Source organism: Phacochoerus africanus, chromosome 16 (genome assembly GCF_016906955.1).
Source record: "Phacochoerus africanus isolate WHEZ1 chromosome 16, ROS_Pafr_v1, whole genome shotgun sequence".
Lineage (NCBI taxonomy): Eukaryota > Metazoa > Chordata > Mammalia > Artiodactyla > Suidae > Phacochoerus > Phacochoerus africanus.
In genome coordinates, this window is record NC_062559.1 from 5,072,589 (window position 1) to 5,100,016 (window position 27,428).

Genomic DNA, 27,428 nt, shown 5'->3' on the forward strand with positions numbered 1-27,428 from the left:
TCTCTAGGGCCGCACCCGCAGCATATGGAGGCTCCCAGGCTAGGGGTCCAATCAGAACTGTAAATGCTGGGCTACACCAGAGCCACAGCAACTCAGGATACGAGCTGCATCTGCAACCTACACCACAGCTCATGGCAACGCCAGATCCTTAACCCACTGAGCAAGGCCAAGGATTGAACCTACAACCTCATGGTTCCTAGTCGTATTTGCTAACCACTGCACCACGACGGGAACTCCACTCCAGCTTAATTTTGTTGTTGTTGTTGTGGTTGTTGTTGTTGTTGTTGTTGTTGCTATTTCTTGGGCCGCTCCCGCGGCATATGGAGGTTCCCAGGCTAGGGGTTGAATCGGAGCTGTAGCCACCAGCCTACGCCAGAGCCACAGCAACGCGAGATCCGAGCCGCGTCTGCAACCTACACCACAGCTCACGGCAACGCCGGATCGTTAACCCACTGAGCAAGGGCAGGGACCGAACCCGCACCCTCATGGTTCCTAGTCGGATTCGTTAACCACTGCGCCACGACGGGAACTCCCCAGCTTAATTTTGATTAGTGTTGTCTGGTATATGTGTTTCCTTAAACATGTCATTGTATTCGATTTCACTTTCATGGAGACAGCATATAATTGGGTCATATTTTTAAAACTGATTCTGACAATCTCTGTTAATTGGTGTATTTAGACCACTTATGGTTAATGTAATTATTTTAATTTAGGCCCACCATTTGTTATTTATTTCTAGTGAGCCTTTTATTTTAAAAATTTCCACTTGGCTTTTCTTCTTTTCTTTTTTCTTTTGCTTTTTAAGGCTGCAGATGAGACATAGGGAAGTTCCCAGGCTAGGGGTCAAATTGGAGCTACAGCTGCCAGCCCACACCACAGCCACAGCAATGAAGGGTCCGAGCCTCGAATGTGATCCACACCACACCTCACGGCAACACCAGATCCCCAACCCACTGAGTGAGGCCAAGGTTCGAACCCAAATCCTCATGGATACCAGTTGGATTCATTTTCGCTGCGGCACAACGAGAACCCCCATTGGTTCTTCTTTATACCTTTATATCTTTTCTTTATTTGCTGATACTTTCTATTTTAAGTTTTAATAGTATTAAAAATTTTGTAATAGCTGCCTTTAAGTGTACATCAATTCCAATCTTTGTGTCGTTTTATCATTGTCCTTTTTTGTTCATTGTAATTTTTTGTGTGATTTGATATTTTTGTAGTTCTTTGAGTATCAAGTAATTTGGGGTTGTTTCTTGAACATTTTGAATATTATATGTAACACTGAGTTTTAAAAACATCTTATGGAGAATGTTGATAATTTTGATTTAGTAGTCACGCAGCTTGGGTAGATACGTGCTACAGGTTTCACTAGCCTTCTATGGGCTGTAGTAAGGTCGTTTTAGTTTTCCCAGCCTTTGCAAGGCTATTTCTACGTGTGCAGTACCAAGCTGTCAGCCTGGGACTTGGCCAGAGGTCTGTGAGCTCAGTTCTGAAAGGCTTTGTTATGCTAATTCAGATCAGGTCCACCTGGGGGCAAGTTTCTGTACGTCTCTGCTCTGCTCCCTCCTGGCTTTCCGGCTTCTGGCTTCTTTGAGTTCAGGCCAGGGAATCCTGGAGAGGGAAAACGGTAGTAAAGTTTGTGATACTTTGGTAGTACTCTGAATTTTGGTGTCTGTTCTTGAGCAACTTGCTCTTACATGTTTTATAGTTGTATTCAGTAGGAGAAAACATTTGGCACATATTCCTCCATCTTTTTAGAGCTGGAGCCCCTTGATAATCTTTTGCATGTTTTTATTTTTTAAATTTTTATTATTATTATTATTATTATTTTTTGTCTTTTTTTGCTATTTCTTGGGCCGCTCCCGAGGCATATGGAAGTTCCCAGGCTAGGGGTCTGATCAGAGCTGTAGCCTCCACCCTACGCCAGAGCCACAGCAACTCGGGATCCGAGCCTCGTCTGCAGCCTACACCACAGCTCACGGCAACACCTGATCCTTAACCCACGGAGTGAGGCCAGGGGTTGAACCCACAACCTCATGGTTCCTAGTTGGATTTGTTTCCGCTGTGCCATGAGAGGAACTCCGAAACTTAAAAATTTTGCAAGCTGTGTTTTTATTTTCATTTAGTTCAAGCTATTTTCTAATTTCATTTCTTGGCTACTGGGTATTTAGAATTGTGTTTTATGTTTGTTTTCTTTACTGAATATCTGAGGATATTTCATTTGTCTTTTTTGTTTTTAGTTTATTATGCCAGGGAACATGTGCTCCGTGATTTCAGTCTTTTAAAATTTGTTGAACGTTGTTTTAACGCCTACAATATGGTTTATTTTTCTGGATTGTGTGCTTGAAAAGACCAGGTATTCTGTCATCATTAGGTAGGGTCTCTGACACTGTGGTTGGCAGTGGTCTTACGCCTTCTGTCTCCCTACTGAGTTTTGTGTCTACCTCTGTCTGTTATTGAACAGAGTGTTGCAATGCCCAAGTATAATTGTGAATTTAGAGAGTTCCCGTTGTGGCTCAGTGGAAATGAATCTTCCTAGCATCCATGAGGACGTGTGTTTGATCCCTGGCCCTGCTCAGTGGGTTAAGGATCTGGCGTTGCTGTGGCTGTGGTGTAGGCCGGTGGCTACAGCTCCGATTGGACCCCTAGCCTGGGAACCTCTATATGCCGTGGGTGTGGTCCTAAAAAGACCCCCCCTCCCAAAAAAAAAATTGTGGATTTGAACATTTCTCTTAAATGTTCATGTATTTTGAAACTTTGCTATTGGGTATACTTGTTTAGGATTATTATCTTCTTGATGCCTTGACTCTTATCGTAATGAAATGTCCATTTTTAGTTCTTGCAATATTCCTTGTTTGAAGTCAACTTTAATAGTATAGTCCCTGTAGGTTTGTTTTAATTAGCATTGTCATATTATGTCTTTCTGTCTCTTTGCTCTTTTATCCTATATTTAAGGGTCTTAAATATCCTAGATCTCTTAAAGACTGTGTATGGTAGGGTCTTCCTGTCTTTCTTTTCTTTTTAAGATTTTTATTTTTTCTGTTAGAGTTGATTTGCAATGTTCTGTCAGTTTCTGCTGTACAGCACGGTGAGCCAGTCATACATGTGTATATACGTTATTTTTCTCACATTACCCTTCATCATGGTCCATCACAAGTGACTAGATACAGTTCTCTGTGCTACACAGCAGGATCTCATTGCTTATCTACTCCAAATGCAATAGTTCTGTCTTTCTTACTTTATTTTTTTGGCCACCCATGGAGAAGTTCCAGGGCTGGAGATTGAACCCATGCCACAACAGTAACCTGAGCCACAGCAGTGACAATGCTAGATCCTTAACCTGCTGCACTGCCAGGGAACTCCCAATCTGTTTTTGTTGGTGGTGTTGTTTATTTTTTGTTTTTGTTTTTGTTTTGCTACTAGTAAAGTTAGTTGTGGATCATTTTGATTCTGTTGAGACTTTTGTCAGCTCTTTTAGGAATGGTCGAGAATAGCATTCGTTCTGGCTTCTTTTAGCCCTGTTTATACTCTAGTCTCTGCTGAGTACATTAGCCCTTGATGTCCTGGAACTTAGGCTAGTGGGAATGTGATGGATTCCCTGCTCTTTGTGAGTGCAGAACTTGTTCATATTGCAGTCCTTCTGGAATTGTTCTTGGAGGCTGTTCCTGTTCCGCCTTGTGGGGTTTTGCACCACAACTACACAATTGAGTGTTCAGATGAAAACTCAGGTTTAACCTCATGCAGATTTCTGGAGCTCTTTCCCTGCACAACTCCCTCATACTTTATTCTACAAATTCTAGCCTCCTTTATGGGCCCTGAACTGCTGACATCTTTCTCCCGTTTCCAGCACAATCCCAGCCTTTGAGTTCCCTCTTTGCTGCTGTTGGTAGATTAAAGGCATGCAGGTAGCCTTTATGATGGTAGAGTCCACCTCGTTTCTTTTTTTTTCGGGGGTCACAGTCCCCTCCCTGCCTGTTATCCACTGTCTGATAATGGGAGTTTCTGAAACTTTGGTTTTCTAGTTGTTTATGGCATGAGGGTAATTTTCAACCTTCTTATTCCCATGTGGTTTTAAGTGGAAGCCTCCTCTGTTATCTTAAGTCAAATTAGTTTTAATTTATAAGATTAACAAGGGACACTGAATTTTTGGTGGAAAAATTTCTCAAAAGTGTTGTATCATTTTACTTCATATTTCTTTGCAGCAAAGTGAAGCAAAGAAAAGTAAAATGAAAGTTAGGTGCAAAGAAAGAAGAGACGAAGGAAGAAACACCAAAGAAAGATTAAAATAAATAATCTTTGTGTTATCATTTATAATTAAACTTCAACATTCTATTTAAAACCAAAACTGAGAACATCTGAATGCAATATGTAAATATAAAACACACATCTATTTTGCTGTTTAAGTATGGGAATTGGCAGTTGATGTGGATTTGACAATATGACCGTTATCTTTTGCATTCAGAAAAACACTCAGGGCTTGATTAGTCAGAGCAGTCATATGTAGGAAGCCACTGAGCAGCATTAAAAAGACGTGAATGAAATATGGGAATTTTAAAAATGACAGGTCGTTGAGCATTGGTTCACTGACCGGAAGGAGCGGGATTCTGATGGATTGATGAATATAAAAAAGCATGTTTTATTGGTGCCAAAATTGAGAATAGGAGAAATAAGTGAAAAAAGCAAAACAAAAATTAAAAATTTATTTTTTAAAGGAAGTACAGCATTGCAGACAACCAGTATATTGAAATATTAGCTAAAGCCAGTTGTGCCAAACCCAATAACCAGTGATGCTCAGAAGAGTGGAAGGAGACTCAAAATAGAGCAAACATTGGCCTGGAAGATTAGGATTGGCCAGCCACGCCCTGTGTGTTTCAGTTTCTTGAACCAGGAGTGAACATAATTATGAAGAACAGAAAAGAAAGGTTAAAAGCAGATTCTGCCTCCATAACATCTCTTGAATTCATTTCTTATTCTCTATCCCATTTAGCAGTCTTGTTGGGATTCTTTCGAGGATTTCCTGTCTTCTTGTACCTCGTCCTTACCTGGGCCTACACATTTCTAAACAAATGGATCCTCCCCCACCCCCTTTTTAAAATTCTTTCTTAGACCCGAGGTCTCCTTGCTGCTCTTCTTGGTCACTCTGTCCCAGCTGCATGCGTGTACCCTTGCAGTCCTCCCAGCATTCTTCCCACTGTTGTCTTGAACAAGACTTTCCCGTTCACTGTTCCTGCTACTGCATGCTCTTCTCCCAGACAGCTGCATGGTTGGGTCGCTCTTCTATTTCACATCTCTGCTTGAAGTGTCTCCTTACTTGGATATGATTTCAGTTTTTAAAGCTTATTTTGTAAATGTCTTACTTGAAAAGATAGCCAGTCCTTCATTCTTGGCCTTATTTTTTCCCCTTAATATTCCCCCCTCTTAAGTATTTTCTTGATATTATGTGTGTGTTATTTTGTTTCCATGAGTAACAGATTATTTCTTCTCACTGGACTGTAGTAGAGTGAATGCGGGGGCTTTGTTTTGTTTACCTCTGTATCCGTGTTTTAATGGAGCGAGACACAAGGAGGATTGATCGAGGATCTAATGATGCTTGTTAAAAATGTTACCCAAGAACTTGCTTAAAATGCTTTTAATATAGTATTTCATCTATCAGCTTCTGAGAGTGCGATGTTACAATCGCCCATAATGATTGTGAAACTATCAATTTCTCTTTGTTGTTCTGGTTTGTTTTCTATAATTTGAAGTCCTCTTGAGTTGCATTATCCTGATGAATTAATCTCTTCATTATTAAATAATGACAGCAGAGTCTTAAGACATTTATTTTTGCTATGGAAACTCATTAGTATTTATTTTTTATCTTCTTATTTTATTTTTTGTTTACTATATATTTTTTTCTCCTGTTCTGCTTGCTGTTGGACGGGTCAGAGTTTCCTCATTCCTCCTTTCTCTTTGGCTTATTCTAAAGTTTTCTTTTAAATTAAACATAACTACTTGACTTAATAAATTCTAAAGATAATATATCCCTTTTTCCGAGAACAATAGAATCAGCCTTCGTCCTGATCACCCTTCCCATCAAGTTTTGGTCCCTCTTAATGGGTTCGGCCTCCTAACCTCTCCTCCACATGAATGTTGCTGTTTCGACTGTTCGATTTAATATTGTATTGGCAGATTTTAAAACGATCATTTGAATATTAAATTATACTTGCATTCTGATTAATTTACTGCTATTGCTTATTTATTTATTTATTTATTGCTGCTCTCGTGGCACATGGACTTCCCAGGTCAGGGATCAGATCCAAGCTGCAGCTTTGGCAAAGCTGGATCTTTAACCTACTGTGCCTGGCTGGTAATCAAACCCGTGTCAGATGCTGCTGATTCCATTGCACCACAGCGGGCACTCCAATTCACTGGTATTTTATTGAGATTTTTTTTCATCTCTAGTTTTTGGATATGTTAGGATTTTGGTTCAGATATTTCTTTTTAATTTTTGGGGGGTAGGGATGACTTTTTGACAATTTGCGGTGATTCACTTACAAACCTATTTGGATCTTGATCATTTTAACTTTAAAAATTCTTATGTCTCTGTTACTGATTTTGATTGATTAGTATGCTTTAAAAAACAAGATTTAGGTGGGTTTCCTGTTTTTGTTTTGTTTTTTAATTAAAAAAATTTTTTTTTTAATCTTTTTAGGGCCACATCCATGGCATATGGAGGTTCCCAGGCTAGGGGTCTAATCAGAACTATAGCTGTTAGCCCACATCACAGCCACAGCAACAGCAGATCTGAGCCGCATCTGCAACCTACACCACAGCTCACGGCAACGTCGGATTCTTAACCCACTGAGCAAGACTAGGGATTGAACCCACAACCTCATGGTTCCTAGTCGGATTCATTTCCACAGCACCATGACAGGAACTCCAAGGGTTTCCTGTTTAAAAACCAGCCTTTTGCTTTATTTTTTCATATTTTCTTCTCTTTCTTATTGTTTTCTTTCAGTGTTTCTCAGCTGAATACTGAGTGTGTTTGTATTTTTTCTTTTTTAAAATTGAAGTGTAGTTGATTTGCAATGTGTTAGTTTCAGGTGTACTGCACAGTGATTCAGTTTTATGTGTGTGTGTACAGTTTTTCAGATTCCTTTCCCTTATAGATTATTACAAAATTTTGAGTATATTTTCCAGTGCTGTATGGTAGGTCCTTGTTGGTTATCTATTTTATATTTAGTAGTATATATCTGTTAACCCAGAATTCCTAATTCCCCCCACCCACTTTGGTAACCATAAATTTGCATTTTATCTTTGTAGATTTGTTTCTGTTTTGTAAATACATTTGTATCATTTTTTTAAGATTCTACATGTAAGCGATTTCATATGCTATTTGTCTTAAGTAATGAAATAATTTAAAGCTCCGAAATTATCTGAATACTGCTTTGTCAGTTTCTGTTTTTTTATATGCAATGTCTTGTTTTTTTCTTATGTATTTTTAACCTTTTTGACTCGTTTCTATCCCTTATTTATGAGACTTCAAGAACTGTAAAGGCATTCATTGTTTTTTCTTTTAATTGCATTGGTTAAAAGAATCTTCCTTTGTCATGATTCTTACATTTATTTTACTTTACTGAAGTGTTTATAAATTTGCAAAGCAGGTGAGATTCGATCCCGCTAAGTAATTTTGTTTTGTGGGTGTGATTTGCAAAGGGCGTGTATCACTTTCTCCTTAAGGGGCAGGTGACTTTAAAATACACATATCTGGATATCATTCCTCCATTTCAGTAGATCCAGAGACATTGCCTGGTTTGTGAACTTCGTAAAGAACTTATTAGGTAGCTAAAACCCACTGCCGTAGACAGAGGGAGTCAGTCTCGAGGTCGGGTAAAAGGGAAAACCTAGTGGGAAGAAGACCTAAAGAAATGAGTTACGTTGACACCGACGTACTGATGTGGGCCTGTCTCCACAGTTAGGTAGAAGGAAGGGCTGGATTTGTGGGGAAAAAGCATACTCTCTGATATGGTAGAACGAAGGGAAAATTGTCTAAAGTGTTTCATGTTCCTTCGCCTTGAGCTTTATGTTGATTCGAACCCTTAAAATGTAACGTTTAATTATAGGTATTTATTTCTTTGTCTGTAGGCCTCGAAGTAGAGGAAAAACTACCGTGGAAGATGAGGACAGCATGGATGGGCTGGAGACAACAGAAACAGAAAATATTGTGGAAACAGGTATCAAAACTGAAAAAATTGACATAATTTACACAATTCACATTCTCTCTCTACTAAGTGCTAGAATTTCCATGTGCTAAAATAGTTTGATAAGTAACGACAAAGTGAAAACACTGAGTTTTCTCTTTTTCCTCTCCAAAGCTCTGATGTAGTAGAAATTGTTTCATCGCTGTGGAGGAATATTTTATTAAAGCAAAATTAAAACTGGAATAAACTAATTCCAGGCCATTAGTATGCTAGCTTGTAGTAGATTTCTGGTTATGAACTATGCAGTGTTTGTCTAAAGCTTCATGTGTTAGTATGTATGTGAGGAAAAAAAAGTATGTTCCATCAGTGAATAATTCTGTGAACTGCTGGAAGAAACCAGACCAAATACTTACTTTCTTGTCCGCTGGACTTTTAGGAACCTTAAATAAGCTGAAGTGTATTGTGTATCTGCTAAAAGAAGATAGGATACGTTGCCTGAAGTAGTTTCCAAAATTTACACAAGTTGGTGGTTTAATGAGTTGTCAGAGGGACTGGATTTTGTATTGTGTTCAGAAGATATCTCTGCAAGACAGCCTCTCAAGCTGTCAGTGTTCTTACAGGTGTTGGTGTTGGGTGCAGAATGTCATCCAGTTTTTAGAGAAAATGAGAAAGTGCTATCTCTTTGAAAATATAATTCTCTATAAAGCAGTTTGGTTGTCAGATACATTGCTGTAATTCTTGCAAAAGCCTCCAGCAGTCCTGCGGTTCTCACTGCTTTTCCCCATAGGGTCTAGTTAACTAGAGAAACAAGAGTGAAGCTTGGAAGTTGAGAAGTGTCCCTTTCACCCTTTGGTGCACATTCATTAACACAACGCTTTAAACTTGGGTTTACGTCAGGTCCCCACTAGTTATTTTGCATATGATTTTTTCCTTTAATTAAAAATTCTTCTGTACTTTGTACTGTTACTTTCTCGTGAAGAGGTTTTTGGTAGTTTTCAGTGGCATTACTTCCAAGTTCCTCACTGAAGCCGGTGCTATCAGCTTGTACCCCAGGTCCCGTTTAGTGGCACTCGGCCCTTTGAGCCCTCAGAGTGCCCTGTCTTATTCTCTCAAGATTTGGCATCTCCCTTTCCATTTTCCTCTGCCTCTCCCATTGTCAGTTTTAATAATCTACTCGATACCCAGACCTCTTGACTCTTTGACGTCCTCGAAAATCCTATTCTCCAACCCACCTCAGGCACTCATTCTTAAGGCCATGCTTTAGCCTTGGTATCACTCCCTAGGACAGCTGCTTTTTCGCTTCCAGAACCTGCGTCAGTTGTCCCGACTTCTGCCTCCTCTTTACCAGCACACGTCCCTAATATTCGCACCGCAGTAGTTCTCCAATCATACCGAGTTCTCCAACTCACTGATCTTACTGATGGGGTTTGTCAGCCTCCTTTTGTAGCTCAGTTTCTGTGATGCATTATTGTGGTCACTCTCTAATGCACTCCAAACTCCGTCACCTTCTTCCTATTATTTCGCTTTTGTAACAAAACCCAAATTCTGCATTTTAGCAGCCAAAATGGCTGGAGAAAAATAAACTTGCTGACTGTTGGCATTTTACATTTATGACCTCAGTGGGTCATGATTGCTCCTCTCCATTCATTGTACTTTCGCTTAGAATTCCCTCTCCCATTATCAGTGATATTTTTTAACCCACCTTCTCTTCTCTCTTCAGACTTCTCCTTGTCACAACTCTTCATTCTTCAGTTGATGATATTGCTTATTTCAGTGAAAAAAATAATAGAAGCAATCCGGAAAGAAATCCCACATATACCAACCACCACATCTTCTCTGCTGCTTGCATCTCTGCCAATCTGTTTTATCTTCCCTGCTGTTGAAATTGGATGAAAAGTCTCTGGGCTTAGCTAAGATTCTTCTACCTGCATCCTGGACTTTGTCCCCTTTCATCTCTTGTGGACTTTGTGCCTTCAGTTTTCTTTGGTTTCCAGCATCATGAATTTCCTTTCTCAATGAATCATGTCCAGAAGTATTAGCATTTGCTGCAGTATCACCGTTCTTAAACACAAGTAACTTCCCATGATCAGATATCCCCTTTTAGCTACTGTGTTGCTTGCTTCTCTGCTCATCTTTATAGCAGTAATCTTTGAAAGAATTGTTTGTACTTATGCTTGTTCCTCGTTATTTTTGATAGGTAAGAAGTAGATTTGTTGAGAGAGATAGGCAGAGTGTGGGCCATCTCAGAAGGCCAGAGCTGCTTGGAAGACATACATTCCATAGACAGAATGTGGTCCATCTCGAAAGGTGAGAAGAGCAGCCTGAAGTATAGGGTGGTTAGTTTTTCTGGGCGGTGGGTGATTTCATAGGCTAACAAATTGCAGGATTATTCTATTTTGGGGAAGGGGCAGGGATTTCCAGGAATTCCCCCCCCCCCCCCAATTTTGGCCTTGTATGGTCAGCCTTGGAACTGTCGTGGCACCTGTGAGTGTGTCGTGTAGCTGCTAATATATTACAGTCAGCGCATAAAGAGGCTTTAAGTTTCCCGGACAGCAAACCTTCTGCCATCTTGGGCCTAATTCTAACCAGATTTTGTCCTATCCTCAGTGGCTGTGTCATTTTCTTAAAAGTTGTGCTCTTCCCTCTTCCATCCTGTTTCATTCCCTGTCGGAGACCAGGTTTTTCTTTTTTGTGGCGGGGAGGGGTCGCACTCGTGGCATATGGAGGTTCCCAGGGTAGGGGTCCAGTCAGAGCTACTGCTGCCTACACCATAGCCACTGGGGATCCAAGCTGCGTCTGCGACCTACACCACAGTTCACGGCAACCCACTGGATCTTTTAACCCACTGAGCGAGGCCAGGGATCGAACCTGCAGCCTCATGGTTCCTAGTCATTTGTTTCTGCTGCGCCATGACGGGAACGCCAGAGACCAGTTTTGAGCATTTTCTCATGAACCCACTCCAGTCAGGCTTTCTTCCTCCCATTCTACTAAAACCGTTCTTGACCTCATGTTGCCAGAATCACCTCTTAGTCTTTGTCCACCTTGAGTATTGTGTATGCAGTGAACCACTTTTTCGGGAGTGAAACTTTTTTTAAATTTTACTTTCAGGATGCTGCATTCTCTGGCATTTTTTTCTTTCTCACTGATCTCTCATTTTCTTTTGTTCTTCTCACAGGTTAGGTGGTCTCATTCAGTTTAGTTGCTTTAAATATTATCTGTGTGCTCTTAACTCTAAAAATTATATTACCCGGTCTCGTCCCGCCCTGAACACACCCAGTAGCTTCCGTCTACTTCCTGACATCTCCTCTTAGATTCCTAACGAGCATCTCAGCCTTAATGTGTCTTCTCTGGACTATTCGGCCCTGTCCCGACCTCCTCCTCTTCCAGTTTCCCACCTCAGCAAATGACATGCCGCGTTTACGCGGGACACACGGCGCCCCTGGACAGTCGTCGCCTGACTCCGCGCGCTCTTCCTCGCCCCACCGCACCGGCGCGGGTGGACTGCGGCGGGGCTTCCCAGCTGGGCTCACAGCTTTGACTCTCACCCGTTCTAGATTTGTTTTCCACGTCGTAGCAGAGTGATCTTTGAAAACCCTAAGAGTCCTATTTCCCTGTCAACTCTCCAAGGCCTCCAGCGATGCCTAAAATAAACCCAAAGTCCGCACACAGTCTTCAGGCTCCACTGACCTCGGCTGCTTGACCAGCCACGCCGTCTCCTCACCCCCTTGCTCTCTGGGCTCCAGCCACACTGCTTCACCAGGACTTGCCCTTGTTGTCGTCTTAGCTTGGAACGCCTTTCTCCCAGAAACTCCTGGAACCTTAGTGCCTGGCTCCAGGCAGGCACTAAGGCAAGTGTGACTCAGTGGCTGTCTTGGTAGAGAGGCCTCTCCTGAGCAGCCGTCGGAAGGCAGCATCTGGTGTGCTCTTCCTCTTCTCCGCTTCACTTTCCCCCTAGGGTTTAACAGATGGGATGTTATAACCCTTCTGTGGTTTTTTTTTTTTTTTTTGGTCTTTTTGCCATTTCTAGGGCCGCTCCTGTGGCATATGGAGGTTCCCAGGCTAGGGGTCGAATTGGAGCACCAGGGCCACAGCAACGCTGGATCTGAGCTTCGTCCGCAACCTACGCCACAGCTCACTGCAGTGTCAGATCCTTAACCCACTGAGCAAGGCCAGGGATCGAACCCACAACCTCATGGTTCCTAGTCGAATTCGTTAACCACTGCGCCACGACGGGAACTCCAGCCCTTCTGTGTTCATTGTGTGCCTTTCACCCTAGAACGCAGGCTTCACAAGGGCAGGGCTTGGTCTTACTCACTGACTTGATTCCCAGGGCCTAGAATCCTTCCAGGTGTGTAGCAGGCATGGATTCATTAACTGAAGCAGTAGTACATTCTTAGGTTTCCCTGTTTGCGTTTCCGAAGCTACTGCTGGACCTCACTGTGGAACGTCACCGCATGTCTAAAAGTCTGACGTTTCATTTTTTTCTTGCCTGAAGAGCCCCACGAATAAATGATCTTCTCATACTGTCTCCCATGAGATGTCAAAGCAAATACAATTTACTGAGGAGGTTTAACAGGAGCACAATGTGCGCGTGCGCGCGCTCTCTCTCTCTCTCTCTCTCTCTCTCTCTCTCTCTCTATGTATATATTTCATTCTGTGTGAAAGTCAGATGAGCCACACGTGTTCGTCTTTGCTCTGTCTGTGCTTGGAAAGACCTTTGTCGAGTCCCTCTGGTGAGTACACAGGGCGAGAGCAGTGAAGAAAAGGCTAAGGAACAGATGTTAAAATGGCCAACTGCAGGCACAGAGAAGGAAGCGTTCATACATTTCCAGTCAGTTTAAAAGTACACTCTGGTTGACAGCCAGGCCTTAGCATCTCTGCAGGGCTCCAGGCCCAGGGTTTATCGGAAGGCTTCTCACTCTCCAAATTGTGCCCCCTGACACATTTCTTGAGGGTGTGTGTGGGTGTGGGGCAGGCGATGGGGCTGAGGGTCTTAGAAATTGTCGTTGGGAAGTAGCAAGAATTCCCACATGCTTTTATGGTAAGAAAACCCTTATCTTTCTTTTGGCGGTGGTGCCTCTTGTCAGTTCTGTGTGCATTTTTCTTTATGAGTATAATCACCTTGGAATGAAGTGCTAGTTACTCTAGGAGAGAAATTCCACTTTTCTTTGAGAATCATTATATAATCAGGGCTTTGCAACTTGTTTTAGTTAATTATAATTGGCTAATTATGATTTAGCTAATTATAATTAAACTTTTTTTTTTTTTTAAACTGCTGAAGTAGTCATAGTGGGGCTAGTGGGAACCCCTTTTTGGCCGGTTTCTGAGTCCTTTTTTAATACCATGTCAAAATGTTTCAAAGCTCGTTGGCAACAGCATTTTTCGGGCTCATCTTTAATACTCCATGCCTCAGGATGTGAAGTTGATTACTCTGTAAGGACGCCTAGTTCTTTTTCGTATTAGTGTTAGAGATAGAAGTCTAAGCTCTAGGGCTGCATAGCATATTAGTTCTGTTGAGAATTGTTAATGATGTGCTAGTAATTACATAGATGCGAGGGTGTATACACATGCTTATAGATGTCAGTTCACATTGATACTTTGTTTACCTCTAGCATAGTTTTTTAAATGGACTTTAGTTTTTAGAACTGTTACATAGGTTCACAGCAAAATTGAGTGGAAGGTACAGAGGGTTCATATTGGCCTTTTGCCACTACACCTGCACAGCCCACCCATTATCAACATCCTCCACTAGCATTGGCACCTTCGTTCTGATGGATAAAACTATACTGACACATCATTTTCATCCTAAGTGCAGAGCTTACATTGGGATTCAGTCTTGGTGGTGTGTGTTCTGTGGGTTTGGGCAAATGTGTAAGGACATGTATCTGTCATTACAGTGTCACACAGGTGCCTTCACTGCCTGATAATCCTCCATGTTCTGCCTCTTCATCCTTTTCCTCCCTCTAACCCCAGGAACCATTCTTCGTTTTACTGTCAGCCCAGTTTCGTCTTTTCCAAAATGTCGTATAATTGGAATCACATAATATCTAGCCTTTTTAGATTGGTTCCTCTTACTTAGTAATATGCACTTAAGGTGCCTTTCATGGCTCGAGATCACGTTTGTTTTATTTTATTTTTTTTTGTCTTTTTGCTATTTCTTGGGCCGCTCCCGTGGCATATGGAGGTTCCCAGGCTAGGGGTTGAATCGGAACTGTAGCTGCCGGCCTACACCAGAGCCACAGCAGCTCACTGCAACGCCGGATCGTTAACCCACTGAGCAAGGGCAGGGACCGAACCCACAACCTCATGGTTCCTAGTCGGATTCGTTAACCACTGCGCCACGACGGGAACTCCGTGTTTATTTTAATTGCTGAGGAACACTCTGTTGTGTGTACAGCAGTTTGTGTATTCAGTCACCCCCTGAAGGACATCTTGGTGACTTCCAGGTTTTTGCAGTTATGAGTAATGCTGCTATAAACATTTGTGTGCAGAGTTTTGTGTGGACATAAGTTTTCAACGCCTTTGGGTAAATACCAAGGACCACGATTGTTGGGTCATATGGTGAGAGTATGTTTAGTGTCATGAAAAACTGCCAAACCATTTACCAAAGTGACTGCACCATTTTGCCTTCCCACCACCTATGGATGAGAATTCCTGTTCCTTAGCAGCCTCCCCATAATCGGAATTGTCGGTTTTCTGGATTTTGGCCATTCTAATAGGTATTTAGTAGTATTTCATTGTTTTAATGAACACTTTTCCTGATAACATATGTATATGTGGGGCACCTTTTCATGTGCTTATTTGCCATCTGTATGTCTTCCACTACTCTTTTAAAGCCTTTGGCTCATTCTTTAAATCAGGTTGTTTATTTTCTTATTGTTGACTTTTAAGGGTTCTTCACATATCTTGGATAACAATCCTTTACCAGATGCATCTTTTGCCTTTTCTGTCAGTCTGTGGCTTGTCTTTATATGTCTCTTGGCAGTATTTTCTGTAGAGCAGAAATTTTTAATTTTAATGTTGTCTAGTTTATCAATTGTTTTTCTCATGTATCATGCTTTTAGTGTTGTATCTAAAAAGCCATTGCCGGTGTTCCCGTCGTGGTGCAGTGGTTAAGGATCCAGTGTTGCCGTGCGCTGTGGTGTAGGTTGCAGACGCTGCTCGGATCCTATGTTGCTGTGGCTCTGGCGTAGGCTGGTGGCTACAGCTCTGATTTGACTCCTAGCTGGGGAACCTCCATATGCCGCGGGAATCGGCCCTAGAAAAGAGGGGAAAAAAGCTATTGCCAAACCCAAGGTCATCTAGATTTTCTACTGTGTTATGTCTTAGGAGTTTTATAGTTTTGCATTTCACATTCTGTGCTCCATTTTGATTTAATTTTTGCAAAGGGTAGAAGGTCTGTGTCTGGATTTTCTTTCTTTCTTTTCTTTTTTTTTTTTTTTTTTTTGTCATTTTGACTTTTCTAGGGCTGCACAGCTCATGGCAATGCTGGATCCCCAACCCACTGAGTGAGGCCAGGAATCAAACCCTCAACCTCATGGTTCCTGGTCGGAGTCAGCCACGACGGGAACTCCTCAACTTTACTTTTTTTTTTATTAGAACTTTGACTTATTGTGTTAGTTTCTCTAGGCTGTAGACTTTTCAAAATACTATTGGAGGGAACTTTTCCCAAATTATTCCTGGTATCAGTTTTGTTCTCAAGAATCTTAAGAGTTGGTGAGCATTTGCTTCAATCCTTTCTTCCATATTTTAATTAACACAAAGTTAAACAACACCTTCAGATTATGTCATAATCAGTTCTATCCAGCATTCTTTTTTTTTTTTTTTGTCTTTTTGCCATTTCTTGGGCCGCTTCTGTGGCATATGGAGGTTCCCAGGCTAGGGATCTAATCAATTGGAGCTGTAGTCTCCGGCCTACGCCAGAGCCACAGAGCCACAGCAACGCAGGATCCGTGCCGCGTCTGCGACCTACACCACAGCTGACGGCAACGCCGGATCGTTAACCCAGTGAGCAAGGGCAGGGACCGAACCCTCAACCTCATGGTTCCTAGTCGGATTCATTAACCACTGTGCCACGACGGGAACGCCTATCCAGCTTTCTTAATTCATACTAGACCTCAGCCTTACCCAGGGGACCTCATGTCTAACAAAGGAAGAACATAACCAAACTGGGTGCTATGCTTGTGTCTCGGCTTTCACTTTGCATTAACCAGTTTCTCAGTTATCCAAGTCTTTTCTAAGAATCACTTCAACTCTTCTCTTTGTGAATACCAACCCCAACCCCCTTTTCAGAAATTCTGCCTTTATCATTAGACCTCACTAATCCCATTTCTCTAGAGTTTTGGCACAGCCACAAGTGTCTGTACCTTACTTCTATGTAGAGACATTTCTGTGTTTTACCTATAAGTCTAGAGATGATATTTAATTGGTCTTAATCTCTGAATGAGTTCTCCAGATCAGGAGGCAAAACTCACTAAAAGCCCTGAAAAGGAGAGCTATTGTAAATGATAGATTGAAAAAAAAAAAAATCAAAACACCAACCATGGCTTCCAATTGTACATATAAAATATGATCTATTATTGTATGTTTTCTTTGCTCTGTATTAAACTTATTTGTATTGTGTTAACTACAGGAATTTTTGTGGACATCCTTTCCAACTTATGGAGTAAAAGTTTAATTTTTAAATTTTCAAGTATTCATATGGATTTCTTCATTATTATTCATTTCTAATTTTATTATATTGTGTTGGTTTTGTGCACTCTTTGTATTTTGAAATTTGAGGTTTCTTGACATATTCATCAGCTTTGGAAAATTCTCAGCTATTATATATTCAAATAATGTCTTTGTATCATTCTTTCTTCTTCTTCTTCTTCTTTTTTTTTTTGGATTTTTTAAAGGGTCACACCTGCAGCATATGGAGGTTCCCAGGCTAGGGGTCTCATCAGAGCTGTAGCTGCTGGGCTACACCACAGCCACAGCAACGCCAGATCCAAACTGTGTCTGTGACCTACACCACAGCTCATAGCAACGTTGCACCCTTAACCCACTGAGTGAGGCCAGGGATCAAACAACCTGCATCAGATTCGTTTCTTGCTGAGTCATGACAGGAACTCCTGTACCATTCTTTCTTCTAATTAAATGTTCATTAGACTGTTTCACTGTGTCTGTTGCCCTATACCCTCTCCTTTTTAATTTTTAATTAATTAATTAATTAATTACTTTTTGTCTTTTTGCCATTTCTGGGGCCTCTCTTGCGGCACATGGAGGTTCCCAGGCTAGGGGACCAATCGGAGCCGTAGCTACCAGCCTTCGCCAGAGCCACAGCAACGCGGGATCAGAGCCGCGTCTGCGACCTACACCACAGCTCACAGCAACGCCAGGTCCTTAACCCGCTTAGCAAGGCCGGGGATCGAACCCACAACATCATGGTTCCTAGTCAGATTAGGTAACCACTGCATCACTACGGGAACTCCTCCTTTTTTATTTTTTATCCTTTGTTCCTCATCCTTTGCTCTAGATAGATCTTCCAGTTTGCTTAATCCTCTTTCAGCTTTAGCTAATCTGTTAAGTTCTTTGTTCTTTTTCAAGTTTGCAACATTTTGTAGCTTTTATTGCCTCCTGAAAATTTTAATCCTTGATTTTTATTACTTTTAACATAATAATAAATACAGTTACTTCAAATTTTTTGTTTAAATATTCCAATTTCTGGAGTCCGTGGTTTTGTTTCAGTTATTTCTGTTCATTCTTGCTTCTCTTGTCTTGTCTCCTGATGTAATTGATTATATATGCTTTTCGTGCTGGACAGTACGCTTGACAGTTTCTTTATAGAAATGAACCGATGAAGCTTTCACCTCAGAAACGGTTTTTCTTTGATACATTTTTTTTCTGGTACTCGGGGGCACTTTTATTTGCGGAGCACCCAGTTCCCTGGCTCCGTTTTCTGTCTAAGCATGTGACCCATGGCTGAGCAGCAGGCCTTGCAGAGGCTGGTTTCTGGTTCCTTCGTATTCTCAATGGCCAGCCCTTTGGGGGTCCTGCCATCCCTGAACTCTCCCGTCCCGGATGGTGTAAACTTCCGCGACCATCCACGAGTCTGTCGAACGTCGCAAGTGCATGCTCTTAGTTGCTTCTTCCTGAGCAACTGACACCCCCGTGGGAAACACAGCCCTGAATACCAGGCTCACCTTCTTCACTGTTCTTCCTGGGCATTTTGTGTGGTAATTCTTTTTTTTTTTTTTGTCTTTTCTAGGGCTGCTCCACAGCACATGGAGGTTCCCAGGCTAGGGGTCCAGTCAGAGCTGCAGCCGCCACCCTACACCAGAGCCACAGCAACGTGGGATCTGAGCCATGTCTGCAACCCACACCACAGCTCACGGCAACCTTAACCCACTGAGCAAGGCCAGGGATTGAACCCGCAACTTCGTGGTTCCTAGTCGGATTCGTTAACCACTGAGCCATGACGGGAACTCCCTTGTGTGGTAATTCTTTACTACCTTGTTAATTTTTTTGATGCTTGTAAGACTTGCTTGCTTTTTTTTGCTTTTTGGGGCTGCACCCATGGCACATGGAAGTTCTTCGATTAGAGGGATCCAATCAGAACTGTAGCTGCTGGCCTACGCCACAGCAGTGGGGATCTGAGCTTCATCTGTGACCTACACCACAGATCACAGCAGTGCCAGATCCTTCATCCCACTGAGTGAGGCCAGGGATCGAACCCATGTCCTCACGGATACTGGTTGGATTCTTAACCCACTGAGCCACTGCAGGAACTCCTAAGCCTTGTTTGCTTTTATTTTATTTATTTATTTATTTATTTATTTATTTATTTATTTAGTCTTTTTGCCTTTTCTTGGGCCGCTCCCGCGGCATATGGAGGTTCCCAGGCTAGGGGTCGAATCGGAGCTGTAGCTGCTGGCCTACGCCAGAGCCACAGCAACGCGGGGTCCGAACCGCGTCTGCAACCTACACCAGAGCTCACGGCAACGCCGGATCAGTTAACCCACTGAGCAAGGCCAGGGACCGACCCCGCAACCTCATGGTTCCTAGTCGGATTCGTTAACCACTGCGCCACGATGGGAACTCCTTGTTTGCTTTTAAACACATACTACTCAGTTTCCTTGTTTGTCTCCTGTGTGGGCGTTGTTTCATGTTGCCTTGTCTGCTATTAGTGAAGTAGCTGACATTCTCTGGAGCTTCCTCTGCATCCCAGCATGTGCTAGTTTGTGCAAAAAGTGTTGGCACTTGAACAGAATGTATAGCCTCTTTTGTTTCCTTGGATGGTGTACGAAACTTCATATCCATTTAATAAATTCTGTCAGCCAGGATATTGTTATTAAAAGTAAAATAATCCAAGTTCCAAGAAAGGATAAAATCTATAGATCGTATATTAACATGTTCAGAGGTCAGATGGGTTTGAGTTTGCTTTATTTAGGCTCACTATTGTCACAAGGTCCCTGGATCATTGCATGTCTCTGTCCCTCCCCACCCCCTTTTGAGTCAGCTTCATCCTGAGGCCGGCTCCCCTTGATGGCAGATGGCTGTCTGCAAACTTGGGTAGTATGTGAATTCCTGCCCACATCCCTGGAGAGGGAGCATGACCTTGTATCAGCTAAGCAGAATTTTAGAACCAGTTTTCATCATATGTCTATCTCTGCCCCAGTCTGTTTCAGAAGTAACCTAGTCTCGGAAATGCAAGTGTAATAGTTGGAGCGCCCTCCTAGAGTTAGGAGTAGGGGGGCGTGATGGCCTCAGTGGCAGAGGCAAAGGAGGCAACCGTGGTGGTCACCACGCAGCTGATGCTTCCAGGTTATGTTCTGGAGGTCCTCCACCTGCCTGAACCTTTTATCTGCCTCCTCTGTTAAGGGCTGGGACATGTAGGCAGCTCATTTTTTATACTGCTTTAATTGAGCTGCTGTGCTCTGTAGATTCTAGCTCTCCTTTGTTTCAAAAATGTTTTCTTCAGAATCTTTGCATTTTTTTTTTCTTGTCAAGTAGCAGTAATTATGCGTATTTGTTGTGTGTGTTCTTCCTTGACCAATCTTTCATCGTTCCCACGGTTTTCAGTTCTTCTGGGGGTTTTCTCCAGTCCGTCTGCCACATCACCAACGTGCTTTTCAGAATTGTTGCCTCACGTGATTCTCGTTTTCAGTTCTGCTGTTACTTGGTTTTCTTCAGTTTCTCCACTTCATCTCTCACTCACACTCTGGAGCTAAGCAGTGGTTCGAAGTTTAGGCTCTGGAGCCACATGACCTGTGGTTGCTTGCATCCAGCCTCCTCTGCTAACTGTGTTCAGAGGAACGTTCTTTAACCTCCTCCCTTGCTCCCTCATCTGTAAAGTGGCGCCGACGGCAGCTATGGTTGGGGGCTCACCCCTCCATGGGTCTCCTGCACCTGACACACCTTGCTGGGTCCGCCGGGAGCGGAGGGCTTGACAGCTCCTCACCTGGGCCTTTTCTCAGGGGTGTGTTTGCAGGGAGTAAGTTTCCTGCTGGGATTGAGAGCAGCCTTGTGTCGTGCATACTGTAAAAGCAGTGTTTCCCCACACTCTTCGGGCCTTGTAATACAGTTCACTTCCAGTGCAGGTTCATTTGGGCTCATGGTTTTGCCCCCGTGACACTTGGGGGCCAGGACGGAACTGACAGCAGTATCCTCGTACAGTGAGCCATATGGCCCTTTGTCTTTGATTCAGGAGTCTCGAGTCTTCTGCCAGCATCTCTGAAACGGGAACAGACTAACGTATTAGCTGGTGTAAAGTCCTTGGCCTGGCGGCGGTCTTCATAAGGTTGTTGTGAAGTTTGAAGGAGTTAATGCGTTTAACCACTGACTGCATTGCCTAGGACATAGAAAGCACCTACCGAATGCTAGCCATGAAGATGTTCCTTTAGGTATTTTTATATTACTTGCATCGGATTTTTATGTCTAAATAAAGATTAGGCTCAAATGAAGATTAAGATCACTATAAATAATTGTTATTATATGGTGAAGATGTATATTGTAATTTGTTGGGTTTATTTAGTTTCTTTTTTTTCTCTTTTTTTTTTTGCCATCTCTTGGGCCGCTCCCGCGGCATATGGAGGTTCCCAGGCTAGGGGTCTAATCGGAGCTGTAGTCTCCGTCCTACGCCAGAGCCACAGCAACACGGGATCCGAGCCGCGTCTGCAACCTACACCACAGCTCACGGCAACGCCGGATCGTTAACCCACTGAGCAAGGGCAGGGACCGAACCCGCAACCTCATGGTTCCTAGTCGGATTCCTTAACCACTGCTCCACGACAGGAACTCCCCCTAGTTTCTTTTTTTCTTTTTTTTTTTTGAGAAAAACGAGTATCTAATAAAAACACATTTTTTTCAGTCACATAGAAAAACTAAAAGAAATACTTTTAATAACTAAATGAAATCCCCAGAGAGCTGTTGACTTTTAGCAATTACTATTTAAATTAATGTCACTGTGGTTTGGGGGTCTTTATAGGTATTGGACTCTTTTTCTTGATTCTTTTTGCTTACATTTAGAAAAATCACATTAAAATCATAATAGTAATGTATATTTGTGAAAATTATGACAATATGGATAAGTATAAAGAGAATAAGGTAGCTATAAAAGTGTTAGCTCCCACGGAACCACCACTTGACATTTTTGTGTATTTATCTATACGAGCTTACATCTAAAAGTCATTACATGCCCGGTGAAAGTAGTGACTCTCTTGGTACTGTTAATCATGGGTAGCATTTTGAGTAGTTTAGTGAATAAATAAAATATTTTCCATTTCTAATGTTGTGCTCATTCTTTAGCTTCACAGCACATCGTGGATGTAGTGATACTAGATTCAGCGAGTTGCAAAGCCTGTTGGAATGCATACTTGTTTTTTTTTTTTGGACCACTGCTCTTTAAAAGAGGAGAGGCACGGTCACACCATTTAGATCTGTTTCCTTCTGTCGTCTTATTAGTGTAAAGGAAGCAAGAAAAGTATTGCCGGTTCCATGGAGGTTAAGAAGTTTGGAGAGAGAAAATAATTTTTATTCTACTTAGAAGCATGCATGTGGTTTGGATAACTAGTAGAAACAGGATGTTGGTGTTGACGACCCAAACCAGCCCATTTAAAATCGTAGTTTATTTTTTCTCTGCGCTCTTTGTAGTTTATGTATTTATATATGATACGGTTTATCCGCTTCCTTTATGTTACACAATATATAATAATTAACTAAACAATTATTGAACCTCGTCCAGGTTTTGTGATAGGCTCTGGTTTGTGAAACGGAAACCGTAGCTGCTTTAGTAGAGCGTAGAGTCTGGTGGAGGGCCATCTCCCGTGAATGTACACTATTTTGTACCACTGACCCCTATGGCAGACCTTTTTCCAAATAATGTTTTAAAATGAATAAAATAAAATAGTATCATAAAGACAGTTAAATTGAAATATCAAAATAGTAAAAAAGCCAAATTTGTAATTTCATAATGTATTCTTTTTATTTACACTTAAATTATAAAGTCTAATTTATAATTACTGTAATTTAAAGTAGTGATGAGGTAAATGATATTTTGGGGATATCTGCAAACAGTGAATATGATACATTACCTGCTTTCTGTTGGTGACAGAGACATGAATATTGCTGTACCACTCTGCTTGTGTGTATGTTCATGATAAAATGGGTTTTTTAGAATTGTAAATCTCAAAGATTAATAAAAATAAAGATGTAGTTGCTCCCTCCAACATCCTAGAACTCCTGGTTAAGTGCATTTAAAACATTAATTAAAATATTGGGTGTGGGAGAGTTCCCATCGTGGCTCAGTGGAAATGAATCTGACTAGGAACCATGAGTTTGTGGGTTCAATCCCTGGCCTTTGCTCAGTAGGTTAAGGATCCGGTGTTGCCGTGAGCTGTAGTGTAGGTTGCAGATGTGGCGTGGATCTGGCCCTGCTGTGGCTGTGGTGTAGGCTGGCGTCTGTAGCTCCGATGAGATCTCTAGCCTGGGAACCTCCATATGCTGCGATTGCGCCCCTAAAAAAGCAAAAAAAAAAAAGATAGGGTGTGGGGAGTTCCCATTGTGTCTCAACAGTAATGAATCTGACTAGTATCCATGAAGTCACAGGTTTGATCCCTGGCCTCGTTCAGCTCATTAGGGATCTGGCATTGCTATAAGCTGTGGTGTAGGTGGCAGACCAGATGCGGCTCAGATCTGGCATTGCTGTGGCTGTGGTGTAGGACGGCAGCTACAGCTCTGATTTGACCCCTAGCCTGGGAACTTCCATGTGCCGCAGGTGCGGCCGTAAAAATAAAAAAGACCAAAAAAAAAAAAAGATAGGGTGTGTTGAAGGAATGTAACTGTGTTGGTAGAGGCCGTAATTGGACTCTGGAATATTTTTGATATTGTATAGGCTTATTATGCTTGTCACGTTGATAAATTTGCTGAATATGTTTGTAGGATACATCCAGCCCTCTCAAGGAATTATTTAATCTTTGGGTGGAAAATTTCATAGTGTCCAAAGTCAAAATGTTTTATTCCTGTGAACTTCTCTGTAAGGTAAACATTCTTTCTACTTTTTAATCTTATTCAGTAGTACTTAAATAAAGAGGAAAGTTCTGTATATTTAGCTTTTATCTCATATTCCGCATACTTAGCAAATGATTCCTCAGTAACAGGGTCCTAGTAAAATGCCGAATATTTCTGTTTACTATTAGTTTATTCATAAAACTCAGGTGCCACGATTGGCTGTTGTGCCGAGCAGTGTGCAGTAGTGGAAAGAACACCTTGGGCTTTGGATTTTGTATCCCCCCTTAGTTTCCCATTAGCTGTGTGCCCTCAGGCTTCTTGTTTAACTTTCAGACTTTAGTTTCCTTTTTTTTTTTTTTTTTTTTTTTTGTCTTTTTCCCATTTCTTGGGCTGCTCCCATGGCATATGGAGGTTCCCAGGCTAGGAGTCGAATTGGAGCTGCAGCCACCGGCCTACACCACAGCCACAGCAACTCGGGATCCGAGTTGCATCTGCAAACTGCACCACAGCTCCCGGAAACACCGGATCCTTAACCCACTGAGGAAGGCCAGGGATGGAACCCGCAACCTCATGGTTCCTAGTCAGATTTGTTAAACACTGAGCCACAACGGGAACTCCTAGTTTCCTTTTTTTTTAAAATGAGGATACTGTGGAGATCCACTGTGGTGCAGTGGGTTAAGAATCTGACTGTAGCACCTCAGGTTGTTGCGGAGGTGTAGGTCTAGACCATGGCCCAGTGCAGTGGGTTCAAGGATCCAGTGTTGCCATAGCTTCGGCATAGGTCACAGCTGTGGCTTGTAGTCAGTCTGGCCTGGGAGCTTCCTTATGCCTTGGGTGCAGCCATAAATAAGTAAATAAATAAATTAATGAGGATAACATGTCAGGTATTACTCACTTTTAAAAGAGAAGAATTAAATGAGGGGCCTATTAGATACATTGCTACCTGTCCTTTTTGTGTTAGCTGGGCTTCCTCCTAATACCTTTTGGAACTTTTCTAGGCTGTATTTCTCCCCTCTTCTTTTACTTCTCATCATACCTTGAACCTCCCATCATGACAGTTACTGTGTCCTGTTCTCACCACTTGCTGTTTCCCGAATAGATCCATTCAAGATAGGGATCCCGACTCTAGTTTTGTGCTGTCTATCATGGGAATAGCATGTATGGTACCTAGTAATTACTCAAAGTTTTGTGTGGTAAAAAATCATTCTAAAGTAATGATTTATTAAATCCCCAGCAAAGAGCAAGGAGGGGCTAAGTAAATGTTCTCTTTATTCCTGTTACTTCCCACAGTACAATCTAATAATACGTTCTCTGACTTGAGGAATTCGATCCTATCCAGTGAGGTGGAATTACATCGAGTGTGTGGATGCGGATCATCAGAGCAGCAGCCGCATGCCTACACTTAACACAGACTCGGGGCATCAGGCCAAGGGCCCCGTGTATTATCTTTTCTGATCCTAAAGACAGTTTTGTAGTAGGTGCCATTAGCTGTCTTTTAAATGATTAGCAAACTGAAATTGAGACGAGGTCAAGCAGGTTGCCAAGGGCACAGTGCTCAGAGTAAATGACTGCGCTGTGATGCAGATTCTGGACCTCGTGATTCCAAGCCTCTGATTTTAACTAAGAGAGCACACCAGGCTTTGCTGTTCATTTGAACTTTTTCATGTCGTAAAAGACCTTTTCATGTCCTTTCATATTAAGGACATGTCGTAAAAAACTTTTTCATGTCCTTTCATATTAAGGATGGAGTAAGAGTCCTGGGAGGTGGAATGAATGGCATCGCGTAAAGGCAGGGCTGGAGCTGACTTACACGCTTGTGACCTTTGCGTCCACGGAGACCGGCCCCGCCCAGACGCGTGAAGTGCACGGGCTCTCCGGGTTCTCCTAGGAACCTCCCTACCTGAACAGGCTCTTTCGTGTAGTTACCACCCACGTGTGACACCTGGTGGTTTGAGATGAAACACAAGTAGGTGCACCGACTAAAAGCACACGCCCTCTGATCATCCGTTCATTGGAGAGGACTCCCCCTTTCCAGCACTAGAGCATTTTGTGACTAACTGGCATTGTCAGTGTTTTAGGTCAGCTTCAAAGTAAGGAGAAAGATACACTGGAGACTTTGTATCAAAGAAAAATAGAACACTTAAAAAAATTTTTTTTTTTTTTGGTCTTTTTCTTGTTGTTATTGTTGTTGTTGTTGTTGTTGCTATTTCTTGGGCCGCTCCCGCGGCATATGGAGGTTCCCAGGCTAGGGGTCGAATCGGAGCTGCAGCCACCGGCCTACACCAGAGCCACAGCAACGTGGGATCCGAGCTGCGTCTGCAACCTACACCACAGCTCACGGCAACGCCGGATCGTTAACCCACTGAGCGAGGGCAGGGACCGAACCCGCAACCTCATGGTTCCTAGTCGGATTCGTTAACCACTGCGCCACGACGGGAACTCCTAAAATTTTTTAACCTTAGAAAAAAGTATCTGCTTGTTTTAATTTGTGCAGTTTGGGTCTGTTGCCATTTGAACTAATAGAACCCCATGAAAAGGCCAAAACTCTGCAGAGTGGCACAGTAGCTGAGTAGCTAGCTTTCTTGTGTCAGGCACAAGTGCAGGATGGTGTTTAGGAGGCTTTTTCAGTAGTGAATGAAGATAACCCAGTACTGGCATCAGGGCTGGCTGCGCAGTTGTCTCTGGGCTCACAGTCATCTTGTCCAGGGTGTCTCTGGATGACGTCTCTCTTTGGATATTGCCAGGTCATTTTCAGCTAGAGCAGGCTGTTTCACATTCTGCCGCCAGACTCTGCCAGTCTTTCCAAGACTTGAGCTAGGGGAAGAGAGACACATGAACACTTGTTTAATTGTCCTGCCTCAACTTTGACGGATAGTGAGGTCTAACTTATTCTACTACATGAAGAGCAACAGCTCAAAAAGCTAGGGTCTATTTTTACATATAGTTTCACATATTTAGGGATACTGTTTTCTGTCTCTACTTTGTGGCTGGAGCTGTTTCCTAGGAAGCAGTCATAAGATTCTTCCTTATTTCATAAAAAACAAATGATGCAAACAACAAAATCCAAACCAAAAGTAAAACTGAAACGCAGCAATCCTGACTGTGTCTTTAGCAGATGCAGGTTAGGGTCCTGGGCAGAGCCAGTGGTCATAGTAGCTGCAGGAGCAAAGAGGTAGCCAGGTGACCTCTGAAAGCCTCCTTGCTTTGACATCCTCCTTGGGGATCAGGCCGGTTCCTGGTCCCGTCTCTTCTTCTTCCTTTTTTGTTTTTTTATTTTTAAATCCCTTTGTCTGAATCTGTTGTTTTCCTCCCTCTGCAATTTCGGAAGGTCGTATACTTGCTTATGAGTCGCATTTCTGTTTAACCTTACCCTGTCCTTCGAGCTCCAAGGGGAAGTCAGTCGGGCGGACACACAGGCCTCTTACTTGCCCACCCTTAGTTATAAGCAATAAACCAAACTCTGCAAGTGGTTTAGTGTTACTTGTTTCCTTCTGCAAGCGAGAAAAAGAAGGGACTGAGATTGTGCCTCAACTTGCCAGAAGAAAAATTTTGACTAGAGGCCGTAGTGGTTGATAGCAACACATTGAGAGCACACAGGCTGTACCCTCTTGGCGGGCCCATGATTTGGGGGTGCAGGCTAAATGGAGCAGCTTAGCAGAAGTGTGTTCCTACGGCAGAGTAACAGGACTCTTGTCCATTTGCCTCATTGTCTACAAGCTTCTGAGGCGTTCTTCTTACTCCTCTTTAATGGTTCCCATC

At 42.5% G+C, this 27,428-nt stretch overlaps 1 protein-coding gene across 6 annotated transcripts in view; it reads left to right on the forward strand.

Annotated features, from left to right (window-relative positions):
* KMT2C (lysine methyltransferase 2C) overlaps nucleotides 1-27,428 on the forward strand; it is a 286,669-nt gene that overhangs the window by 71,026 nt on the left and 188,215 nt on the right. For all 6 annotated transcript variants that reach the window (XM_047762929.1, XM_047762935.1, XM_047762930.1 and 3 more), the window contains exon 2: nucleotides 8,125-8,213. In XM_047762929.1, the coding sequence (XP_047618885.1) occupies nucleotides 8,125-8,213 (89 nt within the window). The remainder of the gene's footprint in view (nucleotides 1-8,124; nucleotides 8,214-27,428) is intronic.